The sequence below is a fragment of the Chiloscyllium plagiosum genome, chromosome 22 (genome assembly GCF_004010195.1).
Source record: "Chiloscyllium plagiosum isolate BGI_BamShark_2017 chromosome 22, ASM401019v2, whole genome shotgun sequence".
Classification (NCBI taxonomy): domain Eukaryota; kingdom Metazoa; phylum Chordata; class Chondrichthyes; order Orectolobiformes; family Hemiscylliidae; genus Chiloscyllium; species Chiloscyllium plagiosum.
The window spans coordinates 31,853,288-31,877,205 of record NC_057731.1 but is presented as its reverse complement, the minus strand read 5'-3'; the positions used below and the strand labels follow the sequence as shown (position 1 = coordinate 31,877,205).

The following is a 23,918-nucleotide window of genomic DNA, read 5'->3' as shown; positions in this document are numbered from 1 at the left end:
AATGAGGACATGCCGCAACCCAAAGGACTAGCCACACTACCATATCAAGAGCATTTCCGAACTGACAACCAGACTACTGCGACCACTAGGACTCATAACAGCACACAAACCAACAGCCAATCTCAGACAACAACTCACCAGAATGAAGGACCCGATACCCAGCATGAGCAAAACTAATGTAATGTACAAAATCCCATGCAAGGATTGCACAAAACACTACATAGGACAAACAGGAAGACAGCTAACGATCTGCATCCATGAACACCAACTAGCCACGAAACTACACGACCAGCTTTCCTTAGTAGCCACACACGCAGATGACAAGCAACATGAATTCAACTGGGACAACACTACTATTATAGGACAAGCCAAACAGAGAACAGCCAGGGAATTCCTAGAGGTAAAAACAATGACTGCAGATGCTGGAAACCAGATTCTGGATTAGTGGTGCTGGAAGAGCACAGCAGTTCAGGCAGCATCCAAGGAGATTCGAAATCGATGTTTCGGGCAAAAGCCCATCACGGAATTCCTAGAGGCATGGCGTTCATCCACTGATTCAATCAATAAGCACATTGACCTGGACCCAATATACCGACCACTGCAGCGGACAGCTGGAACTGACAACCGGAAGCAGCAAATTCAAACCACTACAAATGCCAGAGGAAACATCACAGAAGCACTTCAAAGGAGGCTCCCAAGCACTGAGGATGTTACCTGGACAGGGGACAAAACATCTGCAACACAAATTCCCAGCTCGGCGAACAGAACCACAACAACGAGCACCCCAGCTACAAATCCTCTTACAAACTTTGATAGGGATTATTGCTAGTTAAACGCCTTAATATCAGTCCAATTAATCGCATTATTATTCCATGTCCCATCTGCCCTCTGGTCCCTAGCCCTGGACAGGGAGGCCTGGGTTCAAGTCCCACTTATTCCAGAGATGTGATAACATTTCTGAACAGATTGATTACAAAAGAAAAGTTAATTAAAAGAAAAATCAACCTCTCATCTTACCAAACTCGCTAAACATCTGAAAACTTAACAAGAAAACCAGCTTAAACACCTGGCATATTCAGCTTGTCACTTGCTCCAGATGGCCTCCACATTGGAAACTGGGCACTAACATCTTGAAGCATACCACACAGGCGGCAGACACACACACACCCCACATCCACAGACACTGGCATCAGCATGTGTCAGCCTCTGCAATGGTCATGGCACATCTATAATCCACTTACAGGATACTTCTGCCCTTTAATGTTGTACCTCCGGCTCCAACAACAACTATCATTGCAACACCTCAGCAAGGACACTATGCACTCAGGGATAGGCAAACAACTCTGGGAGTGGCAAAGCATGAGTCTTAGTGGGTGGTGTGTACAGTAGCAGAGATGTGAATGTAAGGTTTCAGACATAAGTTCTTAAAAATCACAACAGAATCCCTACAGTGTGGAAATGGGTCACTTGCCCCAAAGGATCCATATTGACTCCCCGCAGAGCATCCCATCTAGACTCATCCACCTACCCTATCTCTGTACCTGTACATTTACCATGGCTAATCCAACTAACCTATATATCCCTGGACATTATGGGACAATTTAGCATGGCCAATCCATCTAACTTGCACTCTTTGGACTGTGGAAGGAAACCGGAGCACCCGGAGGAAACCCACGCAGACACAAGAGAATGTGCAAACTCCATATAGACAGTCACCCAAGGCTGGAATTGAACCTAGGTCCCTGGTGCTATGAGGCAGCAGTGCTATACACTGAGCCACTGTGGAACTTACCCTGGCTTTGTGGAAAAGAATGACATTGACTTTCTTCCTACAGTACTGCATATCCCTCCACATAACTGAAAGTGCGTTCACCTAGACAGGACCCTCAGACCCAGGTTGGCATGTTGGGAAAATGACTCAGTTCTAACAGCTTGCTGCATTACATTCAAATTCATCCCTTTAAGAAAACACGTCTGCTTTTTTTTAAAACCTAGTTGTGCTTCTAAGACTCGGCTGCAGCAAATCGCGACAATATCTTGGTCATATGGTCTGACTGCCATTAGTTCCAATGTTTATGTTCCAGACAGACACCTAGATTTGATTGGTAGTTTGAATATTTGATTTGTAATTTGAAATTTTTATGATGGGTTATCATTCAAAGTTCAAGTAGCTGTTTAGTAAATCTGAGAAACCACACTTCCAGATAAAGGTGCACAGGGAAATGCTGACTACAGAGAAACACTGACTACAGAAGTACGTTGTGGAACCCCTGGTTGGTGAGAATAAGCTGATTACATTTTCCTTTGAAATCATATCTGACAATTAACATGTGGTATTCCCAATTGATGATATGGGGAAAAGTACAATTTAATCTCACAGCAGTAATTCAGTCCATAGAATCACTGCTAACAAATCATGAATATTTTCAGAAAATGAAGTGAAATCTGTGGCATTACATAAACTATGAAATAATTTGGGGTTAATTGACCATGTCCTCCAGCTGACAACCACAGAGTTTCATACAATTTTCAGAAGGGTCACTGAGTCCAAAACATTAACTCTGTTGTCTTTCCATAGACGGTATCAGACCTGCTGAGTTTCTCCAGCAATTTCTGTTTTTATTTCAGGGTTCCACAGGTTTTGCTAATAAATTTTGGGAGTCATTAATGTGAGACCTCACTCGGCTGGATCTGAGGGAGAATCACTGATAGAAATATCTGAATACAAAAGCAAAATCTAAAGGAAAATTATCATGAACTTTGGACAGTGGCAAGAAAAGAAAATGAAAATAAATGAACAAAGGGAAAAGAAAGTACAGATAATGAAAAACTGTATCAACGTTCAGCCTTCAAAGGTTCACACATGTTGCAGTATTTTGAAATTGCTGTTGTTTACCACTCACGTTTCTAACAACCTTTAAATATTTGCTATTTCATTAAATAACATAGGTGCACATACTACAAAATACAACCTCAAGACAACTTGTGATAGGTCGAGCAATCCTTTGAGTGCTATCCCGATGTGAAAACAGAATAAGGAGATGATGCAGTTTGTAGCAAAATATGATTTGCATTCAGAATGGATGACTGGATCTCATAATTCATTTTTCACTATCTGCTGTCTTCAACTTATAGATTCCAAAGGAAAAGTTTCAAGTTCTAGGAACAATAAATAATAATACATCCAATAAGGCTCTCTGTTCAGTGTGTTTTTCCATTGTCTGGGGCTTTACTGCAGTTCATTATTTCAAGTCTATTTTCTCAGCTGAAATGCTCGTCTTCAGGTGGGGAAAACAAATAACGGTATCAGTTTGATGAATTGGAACCATACAGAGTAAATAAGAAGGACTTGATAGAAAGAAAAAGGCCATAGCTCAAGGGAGTCTGGACATGCGACTGTGAAAAACATTCAAGTTGCAATATTTGCTTTGTTGAAAGAAATGATAAGTAAGAAGATCTACACCAACTGAATATTGAAACTACATCAAGTCATTCCACTACTGGTTAATATTTTATAAAATAGTTCAGGTGGTTTATATAGTCACTTCCATTCTCTGACTGTAGGCTATATTGATTATTTTAATGCTTATAAAACATATTTGACTGAATTAACCGATAAGAATCAGTTACTGACTGAGATTAACAGTTAATATGATGACCAATCTGGGATCAGCAAATCAGAAATAGCTTATGATCAGCAGCTCTTGAATTCAGAATTAAGTGTAGAGGCATGAGAACTCTATACCTGACCAATGCATTAGATGGTCCGAGAACCAGGCAGTTATTTTTGGAATCCCATTACACTATAAAAGTTCCACATACTTTTATACAATTTTCAAGAACTGAAATAGACCCATGAGTAAGAGATGGCTTTCTCAAGAGGATCTCAATGTTTAAAACTGGCTGGGACCTGATTATATATTTCACCTTTATTTTTGCATAACTGCAAAGTAGAATCCAATTTGTAATAAGTCCAGAAGTGTTTATGCAACTACATTTTTGGACTGTGCTCGGAGCTGGATATCACTGCATAATTTTATTAGTACTGTGCTCAAAAAGCAATATATATTTAATGGTTTCAGGTTTTCCTGTTGGTAATGAAAGAGCAGTGTTCATCATTCACCTTCATAACAGGTATTCACACAATTTTGACAGGTTTTAGATAGTATATTTTCCTGTCATCAAGTATTTGTTTCTGTATGGTGTCAACACTAGGGAATCTGTGAACAGTGTAAGGAACAGCAAGACTCTTCAAATAATCAGATTGAAGAACCTCCAATGAGGCTCACAAAACATGAATCAGAATGCAAAATAAATTGATCAGAAATTCCATGTACACCATGTAAAGATGTGAAACAAACGCTGGAGAACATAGCTACGATTATGAGATAATGGTAAAAGAGACAAAGATACAGTTAAAAAATTAAAACCTGCAAAGTTAATTTGCTTTCTTAAGGAATTAAACACCATATTTAAAAGAAAGGTATTTTCAGTCCCTAAAAGGTTGCTCAGAAATAACAACATGGTTCAACAGTCAGAACTCTCTCACTTTTAGAAATAGCCAGCTCTATCAATATCTTAGTTTATACCATCACTGACATTGAATACTGCATTCAACAATGTACTCCGCGGAGGAGCAGCATATCTAACATATTTCATATGAATTTCTATATTTCATTCTAAATGCAGTTGCCAGAAGTTGCTGTCAGACTTATTACAACAGCAAATGCTGTTAGGCTCATTGTTATTACTGCAACAAATTCTGGGCCATTTGTCATTGCTTTTTGAAAGTAATGTGCAGAATTTGATTTCTAATTCAAACATTACTGCCAATGAAGTCAGTAACAATAAACACCATGGGCGGCACGGTGGCACAGTGGTTAGCACTGCTGCCTCACAGCGCCAGAGACCTGGGTTCAGTTCCCGCCTCAGGCGACTAACTGTGTGGAGTTTGCACATTCTCCCCGTGTCTGCGTGGGTTTCCTCCGGGTGCTCCGGTTTCCTCCCACAATCCAAAAATGTGCAGGTTAGGTGAATTGGCCATGCTAAATTGCCCGTAGTGTTAGATGCAGGGGTAAATGTAGGGGTAGGGGTAGGGGTGGGTGCGCTTCGGCGGGTCGGTGTGGACTGGTTGGGCCGAAGGGCCTGTTTCCACACTGTAAGTAATCTAATCTATATCTATATCTAAAGTAAATTAGAAAAATAGTGTTAGGCCACATAGTGTTACAGCATTTGGAAAACTGCATTCATTTTCTGTTAAAAACAGAAGCATTTGATTGTAAACTCTGAGTTTAATAATTACAAATCAAATTTCTTAATTCTTCTCACAAATCAAGTGAACAAACTGAAGGATATGAGGGGAACAAAATAAAAATCAGTTCAACACACCTTTAACATCAAAGAATACAGAATGTTAAACTAGAGTCTATTCAGTCGAAAGTCTCTTTACTGTTTTTTATGAGAGAGCCAATGATTTGGCTCTTTCAGAAAATTATGTTTTGGCACTTTTTTTGTAGGGCATTTCATGTTCGAACAATCCATTATAAAAGATGCTAAATTATTGTCCCGTACAGTCTTGGTGATGGCAAATTTATTGTAATTAATAATTACTCTCTAGTGAACATAGGTTTTTCATTATTGCATCTAATTCATAATTTTAAATAGCTTCTATAGGTCCCTCTGGTTTTTGTTATTTTTGCACTAAGATTGCCAGGTCACGTGCATATGTGCATCTTAAGAGAACCATTTGTTCGCTGTGCTGTACATTACATTTGCTGAATTGAGCAATGATCGGGTATGCTCTTAATCTTCTCTATTCCAGCAAAAGAACTTCAGCCTTCCCAGTTATTCTCTATAACTATAGTCTCTAATCTCAATCTTCCTTGTAAAGCTTTCATGTACCCTACCCATAACCTTGGCATGATTGACAGGGCACCCAAAACTGCATTCCTAATCTTTTGCTACACCTGCATGTTAACTTTGGATTCCTTGAATTCACACAAGCACCTTTGAACATAAACATTTAAAAGAAGCACATCTTTTAAAAAAACTATGCTTTTTAATTTGTACTGTCAAAGTGAATAGCCTCATACTTCCCCACATTATACTCCACATGCCAGATCTCTGTCTACAAAATTATCCTAAATATATACCTCTGCAGCTACTTAGTTTCCTCTTTGCTGCTTACATTGCCACCTAACTTTGTATCCTGAGCAAACCTGGAATATCATTCCTGGCATCTGTCTAATTCATTAATATAGATTATAATAGATGACAGTGTTTCTCCAACAACCAGTGTCAGGCGAATTCAAGAGTAGTTCCCTATTTTGCCTTTCTCCTTTTTGTTGAATGGCATTGTTTCATTGGTTTATTTCCAATTTGCTGAGACCACATCTTCAAATTCTCCCAGACATCATGTTTATTAGTAATCACTCCCAACTTAAGTGGAGCCCTTTCAATGGAACCAGTACTGGTGCCACTGCTCAAAGAAACAAAATCCTTTCATTCTTAAGTGATGTAGTTAACTGTCCTCACCATCAATTGTGGAAGTCTTGACAGAGAGTTGGAGGAACCACTTGGCCAGATGCTAGTAGAAGATCTCAAGAAATCTCCAAGCTTGGAAAGCAGCTTGAACATTAAGGAGAATCAAACTGAATTCTTGTTATAACTTGGTTTTGTCCCAGAAAAAAAAAAGAGCTTTCGGAATCCTATATTGTACAGGGGAACACTGGGTGGAAGAAACATGGAACTGGGAGCATTCCATTGAGATTTTCAGGTTTAAAGTATAAGTGATTTTGAAATATTGTATTAAGATAGTTCTGCTTGCTTTGTTTGAAGTGTACTGTACTTTTGATTGTGGACTGAAGTGGGAGAAGTACTCTTTCAAAACCAAGGAATGTGGAAAGAATTGATGACCTTTAGAAAAGCAAATTACCGAAACTCATTGCAAGTCATGTTTACACTGCTGTTTTCTTCAAGAAGTGGGGGAGGCTGCTTGTATTCAGGCTAATATCAGAGGATGTGCATGAAGTGACATTCATTAGGCAACAGGTTGCTGATTTATTTGTGGAAGTGTGAGCAGTTGTGAATGCCAAAGGCCATCAGCTTGACAACTATCTAATTAGCTCCATGTAGCTGAATAGCTCGAGGGTGTGAACAATACTGGCAGAAGCTTTTGGACTGCAGACAGAGGTAAATGGTATGCCTTTCTCTACTTGAGAAACCTGTAGAAAGCCAGTTTCCGTTGCCTCACTAGTTGCTGTTCGCTGTGACCTTTAATCAGTAACTAAGAGACTTTACAGAGAGTGTACCAATTGCTGGTGAGTTGTAGGAATGAGTGTAGTGAACCTGGAGAAAAGAGATTTAAAAACAGAAAATCCTGGCAAGCAAAACAATCATCTCAACAAAACCTGTGGCCTGGGGCCATTGAATTACTTTGCCAGTTTTTACCCTTCCACGCTTAACATTATGTGTCTATGTGTGTGACTGAGTGCACGAGAGAGTGTGTGTGCGTGAAAGAGAAAGAGTGTGCATGAGAGAGTATGCGTGAGTGTGAGAGTGTGTGTGTGCGTGGATATGCGCATATCCGTGCGTTCCGGGGGATAGAGTTTTAACCAGTATGTTATATATTTTACCTCTGGTCAGAATTTGTAAAAATTGCAGTTCTTGTTAATTCCAGAAATGAGGTCCTTTTTCTTCTTGTTAGCCTGGGTCTACCTAACAGATAAATTGGGGAATGTATGTACTTTGATAACATTTTTAACTTTTGTGACAACTCTGGGAATAGGACTTGATTTCCATCATGCCACCCCAGTGAAGTGTGACAGTTAAACAAAGCTTTTTGTATAATACACAATCTTATGCATAGTTCTTCCTGTAATTGCTGAGAGTTTCAATTTCTTCACACTGTTACTGGTCTCTCTAGAGGCAGACATAAAATAGTCCATGTCACTATTTCAAAGACGTGCAAGGGAATTATCCCTAGTGTACTGGACAATGTTTATCTTTCAATCAGAGTTGCATAAACAGATCACCTGGTCATCGCCACATGACTGTTTGGAGGAGTATGCAGTGAACAAATTGAGTGCCATATTTTACATATTGAAGTAGCAGTCATTTCAGAGTTACTTAATTGGCTATAGTGCTTTAGAATATCCTGAGGACACAAAAAATACCAAATAAATATCCGTCTTTCTTTTATTTCTCCAGTTGTTTTTAATAACACCATTTGTGGGGCTTTTTGCACCATGGTCAATTTGTTATGCACTGCTCATTCTCATCCACCCATCCAGCAAGTATCTTGTAACCACCAGATGTTGCCTCCGTCCACTACACCCTGGAGTCTGTTATCTTTTTAACTCATCACACACTCCTGCCCCTAAAAACTGGCCATGGTCTCTTCTTAACTTGTTGTCACACATTCCTTCTCCTAAACATTGGCCACCTATAAAATAGTAGTTTACCTAAGCTGAAGTTTATTGCAGGCTTTGGGACACCAAAGTCAGAACTAGATGGAGTCATCCCAGCATTCTTTACAAAGAAGTTTCGCAATTGGTTGCCTCGATGTTCACGATTCAAGTAAAGCCAGTGGAGGGGATGTAAATGCTACTAGTCCAATCAGAGGGCCAGCAACTCTAAAGATGTAATGAGCCCACTAGGAACAGTTGGCACGGCTGATCCAAGTAGGGCATCTCCATTTTGAGGCCTCAGAAAAGCAAGAAAAAAAAAATTGAAATCATAAGGATAATGTAAGCAAACCCCAGTGGCCCATCTAGTGGGGCTAAGGAGGACAAACCACGCCCTCATTTCCCTCTTTGGCCATCAAGCCTCTGTCTCTAATAACCTGCAAGGCAGTCTTCATGAAGGTGACGGTCACCCTAAGTAGCAGTGACCATGCCACTGTCAGCAAACAATGTGCACATAGGAAAATAATGAATTATAGGGCATTAATTATCTGAAATATCTGCTCACTTGTCCTTCTGGTCATTTCATGATGAAATTTCACAGTAGCATAACTTAGGGAGCTGTCTCAACATAGCTCACTGCTATTCTCCCTGCCTGGAGGACAGAAAGACTCCTGTTCAGTGCCCAGATAACTCTCCCTATCTCTGATGACTCACAGTGCTGGAATGTCTGCATCTCAGACTCCAGCCCAACAGGTTTGAGCCAAAGGTTCTTGAGCTGCAGACACTTATTGTTGATAGAGTTGGCACTGAGATGGATGATCAGCCATAATCATATTGAATGGTGGAGTAGGTTCCCAGGGTTGAATGATCTATTCTGGCCTATAGTTTTTAATTTCTATGGTTGTCCAGGAATTCCCACATACTTAAACTTAGATTAGATTAGATTAGATTACAGTGTGGAAAAAGGCCCTTCGGCCCAACAAGTCCCCACCGACCCGCCGAAGCGCAACCCACCCAGACCCATTCCCCCACACCTAACACTACGGGTAATTTAGCATGGCCAATTCACCTAACCTGCACATTTTTGGATTGTGGGAGGAAACCGGAGCACCCGGAGGAAACCCACGCAGACACGGGGAGAATGTGCAAACTCCACACAGAGAGTCACCTGAGGCGGGAATTTAACCCGGGAGGCGGGAATTGAACCCGGGAGGCGGGAATTGAACCCGGGTCTCTGGCGCTGTGAGGCTGCAGTGCTAACCACTGCGCCACCGTGCCATCCACGAAGCTATGGCATCCCACCTGTTCTGCCCTATTCATCTCAGATTAAATGACACTGTATGTTATTTGATAAAGTGTATGAACTGTTATTTTCCAATGGAATTGCTAGATTTAAAACTAGATGGATTGTGGATTAATGAATGAAGAATAAACTCTATTCAATAAAGGTGGCTCAGTGGTTAGCACTGCTGCTTCACAGCGCCAGGGACCCAGGTTTGATTCCGGTCTGAGTTGATTGGAGTTTGCACATTCCCATGTCTGTGTGGGCTTCCTCCAGGTGCTTTGGATTACACCCACAGTCCAAAGGTGTGCAGGTTACGTGAGTTGCCCATAGCGTTCAGGGATGTGTAGCTTAAGTACACTAGTCAGGAGAAATGTAGAGTAATAGGGTAGGGGAATGGGGCTGGGTGGGTTACTCTTCGGAGGGTCGGTGTGGACTTGTTGGGCCTGTTTCCACACTGTAGGGATTCTATGAACACTTCATTGCTATATCAAAGTGGGTGTAAATAAATCCACTATAAAATTATTTACAAAAATATTTATATGCAGACAAACAGAATAGAGATTTAAATTCTTCATAAGTATTAATATTGCACTATTCATTTATTTGGTATGAGAACAGTGAAGTTAGTAAGAAGTGTTATTCTGAAGATAACACTCCATAGTAGCTTGATTTACCAATGCCACTAGGCTGTAACCTACCTGCATTTATGTCTTCATTGAGACGACTGTATTTCGACTGGTCTAACTTTGTCCGACACTTTTCAATAGGTACCCAGGCATACGTTTCTGGACACAGCAAATCAGATGGATGGTATTGACCCTAAGAAACAACAGAAAAAAAAACACTGGCCATAAGTTACACAATATTAAGAAGAAAAATTGATTTATCCCACTGTATGGAAAACATGCCCTGGATGAAAAATTACCCAAAAACCAAGTGATTTTGAAAAACAAAATACAGTGAAGTATTACAAATAACTGAGAAAAAAAGCACTAAAACATACAAAAGCTATAGGTTGTAATAAGTTGTACACAAGAGGATGAAACTAAAGCATCTTTAAACTGTAGCATTTTTATTAGTGTGGTGTTATTGTACATGATACCTTAACTTAAGGAAAAGATACTTTTTTTAAAACTTAAAGCTGCATATAATTTACATACACAAAGTTCATGACATTCCAGGTTCCCAAAACAAGTGGAGCTTTACGTGGTCAGCTAGGTCTTGCAAGGAATAAAGGAAAATCTGAACAAAGTCTCACCAACTTCTCTCTCAAATCTTACAGCATACACATGAACAGCTGGAGGAATAAATGATTAGAAGCCAGTTCTCTGCCTGCCATCTCTGCCAGGAATGAGCACATGGTTGATATCAAGGAAAATTAAATGAGGAGAAAGGAATGGGAAAAATAAAAGATCCAACAACAAAACTTTTTTTATATATAAATTGTTAGAAAGTTTCTTCCTAGAATAGCACTCTTTTCTGTTGTAGCTACAGACTCAGTGTCTCAAATCTGGCTATCTGAAAACTATGTTGTATTGTTTTAAAATCATAGTGAGAATCCCAATTATCCAAGCTAATAGAGGTCTCTGTTCTCTTAGATGGAAATTGGCGCATAATTTGGAATTCTCAAATATTTGCTTTATGCATGCGTTATAGAAATATGTCACATACTGGAATACAAATATACATAAGTGTCAATGGGCACAGGATGAAATGTCAACAAATTTGCAAAGATTCATTCTGCAAGAATCAGATTGTTGATAATGGATGTTTCATGTTGTACATGGTGTAGATTTTGCTGTTTCACTTTCTTTGTTCAAATTGCTTTCTAATATTTAAATCACTTACAAGTTTTAAAGAGTAAAATGTTCTCCTATTTAATGAAGTTTCAGGATATTATTCTTCAGATATTTGGGTTCTAATGTGAACAGAACCATGTATAGCTTTATGCTTGATTTCTACATTATCTATGTTCAGATGGACATGGTTTTAGTTTCATTGTTGCATTCTGGAAGTGACATTGGAACTATGTTTGCATGCACTTAACTGATGGCTTTTGAAAAAAAACCTTGCTTTTAAAGCACTGATTTATTCACCTCAAAGAGTAGAAGACAGAAAAAAACTGGGCTGCTGCCAAACAACAAAGTTCCCAACAAGACAGGGAGACAGATTGCAATAGTCCTTTTTTAGAAAGACAGGATCATCCATAAGGTTAATGATTATGTAGGTTTCTTGCAGCTGGAAACCGGACAGTTAGGAAGAATAAGCCTGTAAGTGCAGTGATGCAGTTTAGCAGACTCCACAACAGTAATGGCAGGAGAAAAGAAATCCTGAGTGGTTTAATGCTAGTAAGATAAAGATCCAGAAACAGAAGGCTATCGAAAGGGAGTGTGAAACAATCTATGTTAAGAGCAGTGTTAGTGCCTTACATAGGGGTTTCAAGCAGAGACATTCACTAAAGCATCAAGTGAATGTGTATGTTTGCCAAAAATAAACCAGCTACAACACTGCCACCAGCCAGACAGGTCTACAAGATTTTAAAAGCAAGTACAATATAAAATGAACTTTGAACTTAAAATAACTTATTTGATTGCAATTGAAATAAAAATATATTGTAAATGTTATTTGTTTATAATCATGCAAGAAGGAAAACTTTGTAAACTTTAATAATCTTGCTATTATACTGAATCAATTATATATTTCATACTTAAACATCAGCAATCATACCAAATACTGCCCAAAAATGCATTACAAAAACAGTGGATACATAGAAATATCTTCAAAGCTGCAATTTCCTTGGCGGAAGGTCAGATATCGTGCTTTGTGCCATCTGATCATATTACTGGCCTGGTATTTATTGTTCTGTATATAATTAAGAACTCAACAGGTAAATTTTGCAGCAGAAAAGTTCAGAATTTGAATCCTGAATGAACTAATAAAGTGTCTGTTCCAAACATAGCACAATCAAATTATTCACTATATATTGATTTACAATTTAATTTGAAAGAATTATATTTCACTACAAATGACTAAACCTGTTTTCAGTTAGGAGGTATTTCATGTTTTGCATCCAGTTTCTATTTTAACAGAAAGCAATGCAACATTTCACTCATCAAACACAATAAAATATTTTTATCAAACTTCCTTTAAGGTCTGCTTTGATCTTGAAACTCTTTTCTATGGATCTGCAATTTAGGTTACTCGCATTTTGAGAGGGGGAGAAAAGGCCACTTTATCTCCTTGGCGCCTAAACGTTTATAGTTAGAAGACAGTGGCACACTGCCTAAAATAGTTACAACAGAACCACAGTGTTCAGTTTTCAGGTTGAATAACTGTATTCATGCTTAAACTCTTCTACAGGAATTAGTGTAATCCTCTGAAAACAGAGCAGGGTTCAGTACAAAGGTGGCCCTTTAATGTTGGTTCTTCCTCAACTGCTGTTAAAAATACATCTTGTATGAGAAAGCAATTTTATTTCACTTTTAATTTGTTTCATATGTTTTATTCCAACATGATTCAATTTTCCTCAGATACACCTCAAAAACCAAATGACTTCATGATAAAACTGAGTTAAGAGAATTAAGTCAGTCATCGCATGCGATGGCATTTTGATAAAAGCACCACACTTTATAGGGAATTGTAAGTGCATTTGCCTCTTTAGGCAGAAAAATGTGCATGTACATTAATTTAATAATGGCTAAGGTAAACAACATAAACTTACAGTCACTGTGGAGGATATGAAACCAGCCAGGAGAAAATTGGAATAATCAAGATTTGAGATGACAACGGCATAAATATAAATTTTAACATCAGATTAGTCAGCGGTGGAGGTGGCAAAGTTAGAGTCATGGAAGTACACTTTCTGAATAATAAAGAAGACATGGGTTGGGAACTCAGCTCAAAATGAGCAGTCTGGTTGAGCCCGAAACAGTGGGTGGGACAGAGAATGGAATCAGAGGCTGAAAACAATGGTTTTGATTTTATTGGGAGCTGAAGGCAATAGTTTTAATTTTACCATTGCTCATCTGGAGGAAACTATGGATCATTCAAGAATTGATTTTGGATAAGTACCTGACAACAATACAAGATATTTTAATATAGTTATGATTGTTTTCAAATTTTTAAAAATTCAATCAATTTCTCTAACAAACACTGAAAGTCTGCTCAAGATAATCATTAAACACAATTCATGTCAAGAACATTCCACCCGCACCTGTGTCAGCTACCCAGATCTGAGGAAAGCCAAAATATGCAAAAAAGTATTTTTAGATTCTAGTCTTAGCAGGTTTCTTCTCCAGATAGTCAACAGTGAAAATACAGAGAAATGCAATTCTATGAACAGAAGTTTTCTAGTCAGCCTTAATAAATGAGAATTAATAATAAGGAATGGCAACTACTGATTCAAACAAAATAGAAACCAACTGGAAAACAGGCCCATTACAAAAACAGAAATATGAATAAGTGTTGCAAAAACTGAATTACTGTAAGTGTGTACATTGTATCACAGTCTTGTCACCAGACAGATTCTACGTCAGTTATTCTTGAAGAAATTTTTTTATTAAACTTAAATATAATACTTTCTCAATATGGTTTCCATTGGCTTGAACACATTGCAATATAAAGCAGAAGAATTTCATTAAACTCCAGCTGAATTCATCTCGAAGCAAGGCCGTGCCTCAATTTATTAAAATTCTGTCTTTTCTGTGAAAGAGGACACCAGTAGATTCTTTTTAATAAATGTAGTCAAGGACTTTGTGGCCCCATTCACTTATTTCATTACACTAATATAAATTGACTCAATTATATTCTGGTTGAATGCTTTGCCTCCTATAGCAAGTAACCCAAACCTGTCTATTTTGACTAACGCTGTTGGGAGTCAGGAACTGGACACAATGGCAACACAGGGTGAACAGTATAGATCACTAAATCCAATCTGGGCTGAGGCTGCAAATGCTTTCTTTTCAAGTTAACCATTATAAAATCAAGAGAAAGAAGTCAATTCAATTTAAGTTCCAAACAGCATATTTAGGATAGTGTTCATTAAGTTTAAGTTGTTATTAGTCCAGGGTTGGTGCTTGTTTGTGATGATTTCTGCTAATTGCAATGGTTTATTCAGACTTGTACAATCTCTAGGTAAATTTCTTTGGCATCCAAAAAATAACTCTGATGAATCAATTCCCAGCATCTTATGATGCTGGTCACAGATAAATAAAATGATTTCAATATATTATTCCTAAAATTAAAAAAGCCTATAAGGTTGTGTAATTTGTCTAATAATAAAGGGACTTGTATTCCTGAGTGGGCCATACTAATTTTATGGCTTTTGGATAATGTAGATGCTCACAAGACCCTATTTTTGTTTACAACTTTTTAAAAGTTTTCTGTTTCATTCAACGTATCTCCATTATCTAACCAAATCTCCTCTGTCCTTTGCTTGTGTCCAGTACCACAGCAGAACATCTATTTTACTTTCCTTAGTGGCTTTCCTTAATTTCTGTATTCAGAATATTTATTCTTCCAATTGTAGTTACTTGTATTATTTTAATACGTATTTCTGAAAGCTTCTATGTTTAAAATGTTTGTGCGTACATTTCAAATTCTATTCAACCGTGATGAAACCATTTTTTAAAAACAACCAAGATACCTAATGGACATCTTTTTCAAAAAGATGGAGTAGAATGGAACAGATATTTTGGTGACAACTAGGCTGCAGAAGGGGGCAGATCTGCAGGGATATTTAAGCAGACAGAGAAAATACAAGTTGAAGACAAGGAGGATGCCTGGAAGGATAGTAAGAAGGAATGAACTGAAAGGTCTAAATAATAAATGGAAGTCATTCATGACTTACATTCATCCATAGACTTGCTATAGGCTTTGTACATAGAAAGCCTGGAGGAGCAAGGCAACTCAGATAGCATGTTTCCTGATTTTCATGTTGTGTGGCTTCCGCAAGTTGTGTTCAATTTAATCTTTAGTAATCATGAGCATTGACAGGATACTTCCAAAATGACTGCTGGGCAGTTTATCCCTGGGGAGTTCCTTACTTTGCATCTATATCTTTGGCTTTCCACTGTCATCCTTTGCTCTTCCTGCCCAGTCTCCTCTCTTCTAACTGTTAAATTTCATCCGGTTCTGACAGATAACTTGTAACTCAGGCTAAAATGTTAACTGCTAACTTAACCCATCACTGCTCACTTCCAGGTCGTGCCTGCTCCTTGCTTTCTTTGCAGATCTTTTTCTCAAACTTTGTTTAAAAATTTCTGGTCTTATCTGGAGATCAAGACTACACACCTAGTCTGAGCTACAGCATAAGACTCAGCTGCAACTCATCTCTGATCTATTTCCTAAATTTTAAAGTGACTTTGGTTGACATTTAGCTTGGTTCTCCACCACTATTTCCTGCTGAGCCTCTGATTAGCCAACTTGCCTTCAGCCTCACTGACAATCTGGTTCCTGGCCCAAGATTCATGATCCTTAGCCTACATTCTTTTCTTTGCTGCTTCTGGATCTTATGACAATTGCCAATATTTCTGAGGAGTAACTGATTCTGCCCAATTCTGGATCTTCACTCCTATGGAAATACCATCACCAGTGCATTGTTGATGTGCTGTCTCTTATGTAGCTTCTGCACTTCATTTATCTATCATGCCTGTCTCTGAACTTGGACAGCAGTTCATCAATATTGCATAAAGAGTGCAATCCCAACTTTATGGACTCCCGTTTATTTCTTACATACAAGCAAAATCTCTCTTCTTATAAATGCTGCATAACCAACTCTATGAAACTTGAGTTTTCCTCAAGTTTCATTTTTTCTTCCCCCTTTTCAAACTTTCCTTTTAACTCCTCTGAGCCTTTGTCTTCTGATTCCTTTCATTTCTCTCTTCTCCCAAATCCTGACATTAACAACTTAAAAAAAAACTTTACTGGAGCATTGTACAACAAAATAATGATACTGAGCCACATATGGAGATAGCAGGTCAGAAGAGATAAAGTTTAAGAAATGTCTTAAGGTGGAAAGTGAAACAACAGGTGGAGAGATGTAAACCACATATCCATTGGCTTAAGGGAGTAGAAATGAGGACCATTCCAGTGGATTAGCTGGGGTGAGAAAGAGTAATGGATTTATCCCAATCATAAAACATTCCTTAACCTTAAGACTCCCATATCAGACTTGACATATCTAGCAGTTTCCCGCTGTGCTTCTTATGTGATCCTCTAAATGGCCCATTAAGACTCTCAAAACTGCCTCCATAGGAACTGATACTTGAATTGCCCTCTTATGTTTTCTTCCTTACCAGTGCAACCTCTGGGAGCGAACCTTGATAACCTCTGCCCTGTTCACTCACAGTGTTGAGCCTGTGGGCACTGCTGGCAAATTAGTTACCATCATCTCCCTCCATACCTCCCTCAGGAATATCTAATCATGCGGTTTCAAGACTTTTGAAATCTATGAAAATTTTATGGACTACAGGGTCAGTATCAAGGCTTCCACTGAAATTACCTTTCCACTATGAAGCCTTCAAGAAAATCTCAAGATCATCCAATACAAATTAAATTATTTAAATCTCCACTGCTTGGTGTAATATTTCTGCATACACATGATGGGCTGAATGTCCAAAGTGCCATCACTTCATGGTTTGAATAACACTCCTGTAAAATGTCTTGAGACAGTCTACCATGTTAAAGGTACTGTAGAAACACAACAGTGTTATTTTTACTGCAAAATACGGGCCAAGAATAGAGACAGTAGCACCATTCAGCATTGAAGCGGAACAATCTAGTTAGACCGTAAGAACTAGGAAGAGGAGTAGGCCATACAGCCCCGAAAGCTTGCTCCGCTATCCAATAGGATCTGACTTCCTCAAGTCCACTCTCCTGCCCTTTCCCTGTAACCCTCGATTCCCAACTGATCAAACATCTCAGCTTTAAATATACATAAATTCTGCCCAGTTGTGTACAATGAAATTGAACTATGGTTACAGAAGGGCACAATTTCAGCAACTAAAGCTTAAAGGTTTGAGAATTCATTTCCTGTATGAATAGATCAATAGTTGGTATCATTTTGTAACATCACACTGAACTATTGACACTCATTGTGTTTCACATACAATGGTTATAAATGCTTAAACATTACGAACAAGTTGAGGACAGACATATTTGAGGTGCATTCTCCAAATAATAATTTTTTTTTGGAATTCAACAAAAGTATTGCTTCAAAGCAATGAAACAAAAGACTAATGAAACAGATAATAAAAATGTTAATACAAAAACAAACTATGTGCAATTACTACTGACTACTGAATTCTTCAGAGGTGTTCAAGTCAGTATAGTCTTTTATCAATGAGGTTAGAACCTCATTATTTAAATAGAGTTACTTATAAGGAGAAGAAATAAAATCACTATACAATCCCATTTTGCAACTGGAACTTGTGATTAATCTAGATGCTCCTCCAAAATGGAGGAATAGAGCAAAACAGGAATGAAGTACTTACATATCCATCTTAATCCTTTGTTTGCACAAACTTTTCCATGAAAACTTACCAAGTTCACATTTACAATGGAAATAGTTTATGGAAATTATATTTACACACTTCCCTCCCCAACTCCATTCTCAAGGGAAATCAATGCACGATTATCATTGACTGGACAGCATAATTACATGACAAGTATACATAAGTTATTTTCATTATAAAATGACAAAGGAATTCATGATGGAACCAAAAATGCTTGATTTCAAAACTGAGACCATTACTTCTGCACTCCCAGGTCCAATTATTCTCTGACTGAAAGTTCACACCTTTTACAGACCTTAGTAAATGCATCTTTATAATAATATGTTTGTGTATTAAGTCATTTATTTCTGACTGTAAAAGGCTCTTTGAGACTTGTTCTGGTTGAGTTTTCTATTCAGATTTCTTTCCTCACAGCAGCTGATCTGCTGTGGTGAATTACTAGTTGGTCTTAAAGTTGTATTGATAATATCCTTAAAAAAAGTCTCTTTTTGAATTTTTCCCTACTCCAGATGATCTTGGGTCAGTTTCTTGATCTTCACTGCTGTCATGATCTTCTAGGCACCATATTTTATAATGCGATTTGATGCCACAGTTTGAGACAAACTTAGCAAAGAGAAAGCAAATTCAAGTAACATCCACAAGCTTTGAATTCAGAATCACACTTCATTATAAAGTTCATTAACACTAAATTCTGTTATACATGGTAATCATACAAAATAGTTCTGACTTATTGTTTCTTCAGATAAGGATTAATCTATCTTCAAAGATGTGTAGCTCTGTGATATCCTCAGAAGTTGCACCTGGGTTCGGAAGGCCTTATGCCACAGTATCTAATTGGTGAACTGACTCAGCAAATTCAAATGACTCCCAATGATAGTTAAATTACATTGGATTACGAGATTTATTCTCCTACTAACTCAGGAAGATCCTAAGTCATGCAAAAGAACTGACATTACTTTCGTATTTAAAGCAATAGCATAACAACAGCTCGAGATGAATCCAGAAAATGATGGAAAAGCAGGTCAGACAACATCTGAGGAGAGAAGTATTTTGCTTTTTATGACCACTTAGGATCATTGGGTATTGTCCAGTCAGCATTTTCAGTTCCTGAATACATCCATTCTAGATTTCCTTTATGTACAGTTTGAAATGCTTTAAATGTAGGTTGATCTTTTTTGAAGATGTGCAGATATTTTAGTTACAACTACAAAGTACACTTAACATACCCTGCATATATTTTAAATATACATAAATATATACACACATGTATAGACATTTATCCAGCGGAGCTGGTGACTATAGTTTTAGTTCCAGTGGGAAACCAAACAGTGCTAATGCAAGACCATAAGTAATAAATACATTTGGATTAAATATGGTCATTATTCTTTACTTCTTGATTCTAATTTTAGATTAGATTACATTACAGTGTGGAAACAGCCCTTCGGCCCAACAAGTCCACACCGACCCGCCGAAGCGCAACCCACCCATATCCCTACATTTACCCCTTACCTAACACTACGGGCAATTTAGCATGGCCAATTCACCTTACCTCCACATCTTTGGACTGTGGGAGGAAACCAGAGCACCCGGAGGAAACCCACGCAGACACGGGGAGAACGTGCAAACTCCACACAGTCAGTCAGTCGCCTGAGGCGGGAATTGAACCCGGGTCTCTGGCGCTGTGAGGCAGCAGTGCTAACCACTGTGCCACCGTGCCGCCCACTGCTGACCTTTTTATATTAGTCAGCATGGCCATTTTTTATCCATAAAGAGATTGTGTTGCAAGTTAATTGTCAAACATTAAATTGGTACACAAAATGACATTTAAAAAAGCATAAAGCTGATCCAGGAAACAGCCACAGACTGAACAGATACCATTTCAGAAACATAGCTGTCAAAACAGTTTCTCCTACCCACTACATTATATAAATCATAAAGACTCAATTTATTATTCACTAAAAACTCAATTTCAATTTGTCACACAATTATAAAAGCAAACTTCCTATTTCTTTACTCCACCTTCAACTCCCAACTTAACAAAATACATGAGGAGTGTCCTAGTACTTCATGGACAAACTAGCAAACATGGAACCTAATACCAGAGTTAAATAGTCTCAGATCTCTATGCATGACAGGTGGGCGGCACGGTGGCACAGTGGTTAGCATTGCTGCCTCACAGCGCCAGAGACCCGGGTTCAATTCCCGCCTCAGGCGACTAACTGTGTGGAGTTTGCACGTTCTCCCCGTGTCTGCGTGGGTTTCCTCCAGGTGCTCCGGTTTCCTCCCACAGTCCAAAGATGTGCAGGGTCAGGTGAATTGGCCATACTAAATTGCCTGTAGTGTTAGGTAAGGGGCAAATGTAGGGGTAGGGGTGGGTTTCGCTTCGGCGGGTCGGTGTGGACTTGTTGGGCCGAAGGGCCTGTTTCCACACTGTAATCTAATCTAATCTGACGCAGCCTGCATCCCTTTGTATATTCAAAGAACTCAACTGCATTGTGAGGCATTATAATCAGCTAACTAGACAACAAAATCTCAAAAGCAATTATGTGGCCATATGCCACAATTTTTCTATTATTACCTCAAAAATGACATGACTGCCTGTTCTTAAGCTTATTTTTCACATTTATGGTAATTTCTTAATATTCTTTCCATGCCTATTTAATTTATAATTGCTGTCATTCTCCCTCCTGAGGCAAATGCTCATCTTACTCTCCTTTAAAATTCTGAAACCTACTTACCTCAGTTCCTTTGGTGTTTGCTCTCATCCCTTGCTCCAACCACTGCACATATGTTCTTCTCCAATCATATTCTTTTCTCAAAATAAATGTCATTTTTCAATAACTAAACTCAAGATGCCCTGAAATCACACTATGCAATACTAGTGTACAAGCTTATGACATTTATTTAAAATTCTATACAATTCTGTGGATAAAATGATATTTTGCTAAGAATAAATTATTCTATTAAAATAAGGAGAACAATAATGAATAAGTTATGATTCCACTTCCTTGCAATGCAACTCCAGAGTCAAAGATATTTAGTTAGAACATATTTGAGGTTTTTTAAAAACCGAAAGAAAACAAAACAATTAATTGGAATGATATGATTAATAATCAACCAATACTTTATGTTTGTAATATTTTAGATTTTAGATCAACTGCTGCAGATTAGATGTTATCAAAAAAGCATGGTGAAAAATATTCTATATTTTACTGACAGGTTCTAAGTCAAACTAAAATTACTAACAATATTATGCATATCTTCACAATGAGCACAATTGACACCATCTTTTCAGAAAAGTTATAAAGTGATTTAACTGACAAAAGTTGAGAGTAGAAAATCAAATCCAGCCCACAAGGAATTATAAATAACACAATTATTTAGTCTACTTGCATTCCCAGTTATGTTTTAAGGCCTGCAACCCAGCCAAGTGATGAAAAGCAGTGACAGGTTTATAGGAGCTGAAATACATTAGATTTTACTATTTGTTTACACTGAAATTTAAAGAATAACAGGCAACAGACTGTAAGGTATGAAAGTCACCATTCTCCCAAGTCATGGAAAAAGTACTCCGTGACATCCGTGGCTCGGCAGCATACCGGTTTGACAAGAAGATATGTGAAGCACAAAAAGTAGAAAAATGGACTGTTATTTCTACACAGAAAGTAGAGAAATGGACTGCTGTTTCCACACAAAAGGTAGAGAAATGGACTGCTATCTCTAGAGTTTTGCATCAGTCCTAATACTCTGAGGATTCTAGGCAAAATTTTAAAAAAATGCTCAAAGCGTTACTTTATGCAGTAGTTTGATCACAGGGAATATTCATTTCCTTCTGGTTAGCTAACAATATTTCAGCATTGTTCAGAAGTTAATAAATACATCATTGGCACTACACATTACACTCCTGATTTTTTTTTACTAGGAAGAATCCTGGCTCTTTCACCCTCACTTTAAAAATGACCACCCACTCTCTCCATTTGCAATTTAGGGATGCAGGACTGGAAGTCCGGCCAGGTGACCAAGGACAAACTGAGGAGGATTCTTGTTATTGAGTCAAATTCGTACAGCAGGGAAAAAAAAACACCCTTCGATCCAACTAGTCTATAATGACCACATACCCAAACTAAACTAGTTTCACTTGCCTGCGTTTCACCCATATCTCTCTAAACCTTTCTTATTCCAGTCCTATCCAAATGTCTTTTAGATGTTGTACCTGCATGTGCTTCTACCACTTCCTCTGGCAGTTCATACCACACAAGAACCATCCACTGTGCGAAAACGCTGCCCCTCAGATCCCTTTTAATCTTTCTCCTCCCACCTTAAAAATATGTCCCCTTGCTTTGAACTCACCCACCCTAAGGAAAAGATCTTTGCTATTTACCTTATCTGTGCCTATCATGATGTTATAAATAACTTTAAGGTTATCCCTCAACTTTCTGTGCTCCAGTGAAAGAAGTCCCAGCCTATCCTTCTGGCAACATCCTGGTAAATCTTTTTTAAACCCTCTCCAATTTAATAATATCCTTCCAATAGCAGAGCAACCAGAACAGTATACAGTACTCCAAAAGTGGCCTCACCAAAGTCCTGTACAACTTCAACATGACATCCTACACTCCTATACTCAACAGTTTGAGAGATGAAGGCAAGCAACTTTCAAAGGACTGTCTACCTGAACCCCTAGGTCTCTCTGTTTGACAACATTACACAAGGCCCTACCATCAATTGTGTAAATCCTACCCTTGTTCGTTTTACCAAAATGCCATACCTCACATTTATATAAATTTAACTCCATTTGCCATTCCTCAGCCCATTGGCCTAGTGATCTGAGGTGGACAGCGTGGACATCCCAGCATTTATCACTGAAAATTCTATTTTGCAGACTACATTCTGTTGAGAAAAGCACTCTCATTTGTTTTTTAAAAAGGCCTTGTCACATCCAAGGGGTCTTTGCACCTTTTATGCACAACTTTCTCCATAGTAAATAATCCCAAGGGGTACATGATTCATTCTTTCCCACATAAAGGATCCCTGACACCACCCCAGAGGTGTCCTGGGACATATCCAGAATGGTGCCTCAGCTCTTCCAAAGGGTTACCCTGGCTATCCAAAAGAAATGTACCAAGAACAAATCTGTTCTTATCTGGTCTATTCTCCACACTCTGGGTTCCACTGAATCCAAAATCTGATAAATGGTCAGTTGTCTTCATGAAATGCTCTTGCAAGAACAATGGACTCATCCCATCCCACCCAGGTGAAAAAGAGAAATGTTGGGTTCAGGGTGGAACATATTCAGCCATGTTTGCCACAGGTGTCATGACAAAAACTTGGGCTTGTATTTGATAACTGCCAGCAAAATTCACTAATTAAAAAGAAAACCCAGTGAAGAACAAGGGGTGGCACGTGGCTCAGTGGTTAGAACTGCTGCCTCACAGCACCGGGGACCCAGGCTTGATTCCAGCCTCGGACGACTGTCTGTGTGGAGTATGCACATTCTTCCCATATCTCCGTAGGTTTCCGCCGGGTGCTCCGGTTTCCTTCCACAGTCCAAAGATGTGCAGGCCTGGTGAATTGGCCATGCTAAATTGCCCATAGTGTTAAGTGCTTTAGTCAGAGGGAAATGGGTCTGGGTAGGTTACTCTTCAGAGGATCGGTGTGGACTTGTTGGGCCGAAGGGCCTGTTTCCACACTGTAGGGAATCTAATCTAAGCAACAAGC

At 38.5% G+C, this 23,918-nt stretch overlaps 1 protein-coding gene across 10 annotated transcripts in view; it reads right to left on the bottom strand.

Moving 5' to 3' along the window:
* The window catches only part of LOC122561177 (arginyl-tRNA--protein transferase 1), a 225,295-nt gene that overhangs the window by 20,028 nt on the left and 181,349 nt on the right, over positions 1-23,918 (bottom strand). For all 10 annotated transcript variants that reach the window (XM_043712697.1, XM_043712690.1, XM_043712693.1 and 7 more), the window contains one exon: positions 10,389-10,509. In XM_043712697.1, coding sequence (XP_043568632.1) covers positions 10,389-10,509 — 121 coding nt within the window. The remainder of the gene's footprint in view (positions 1-10,388; positions 10,510-23,918) is intronic.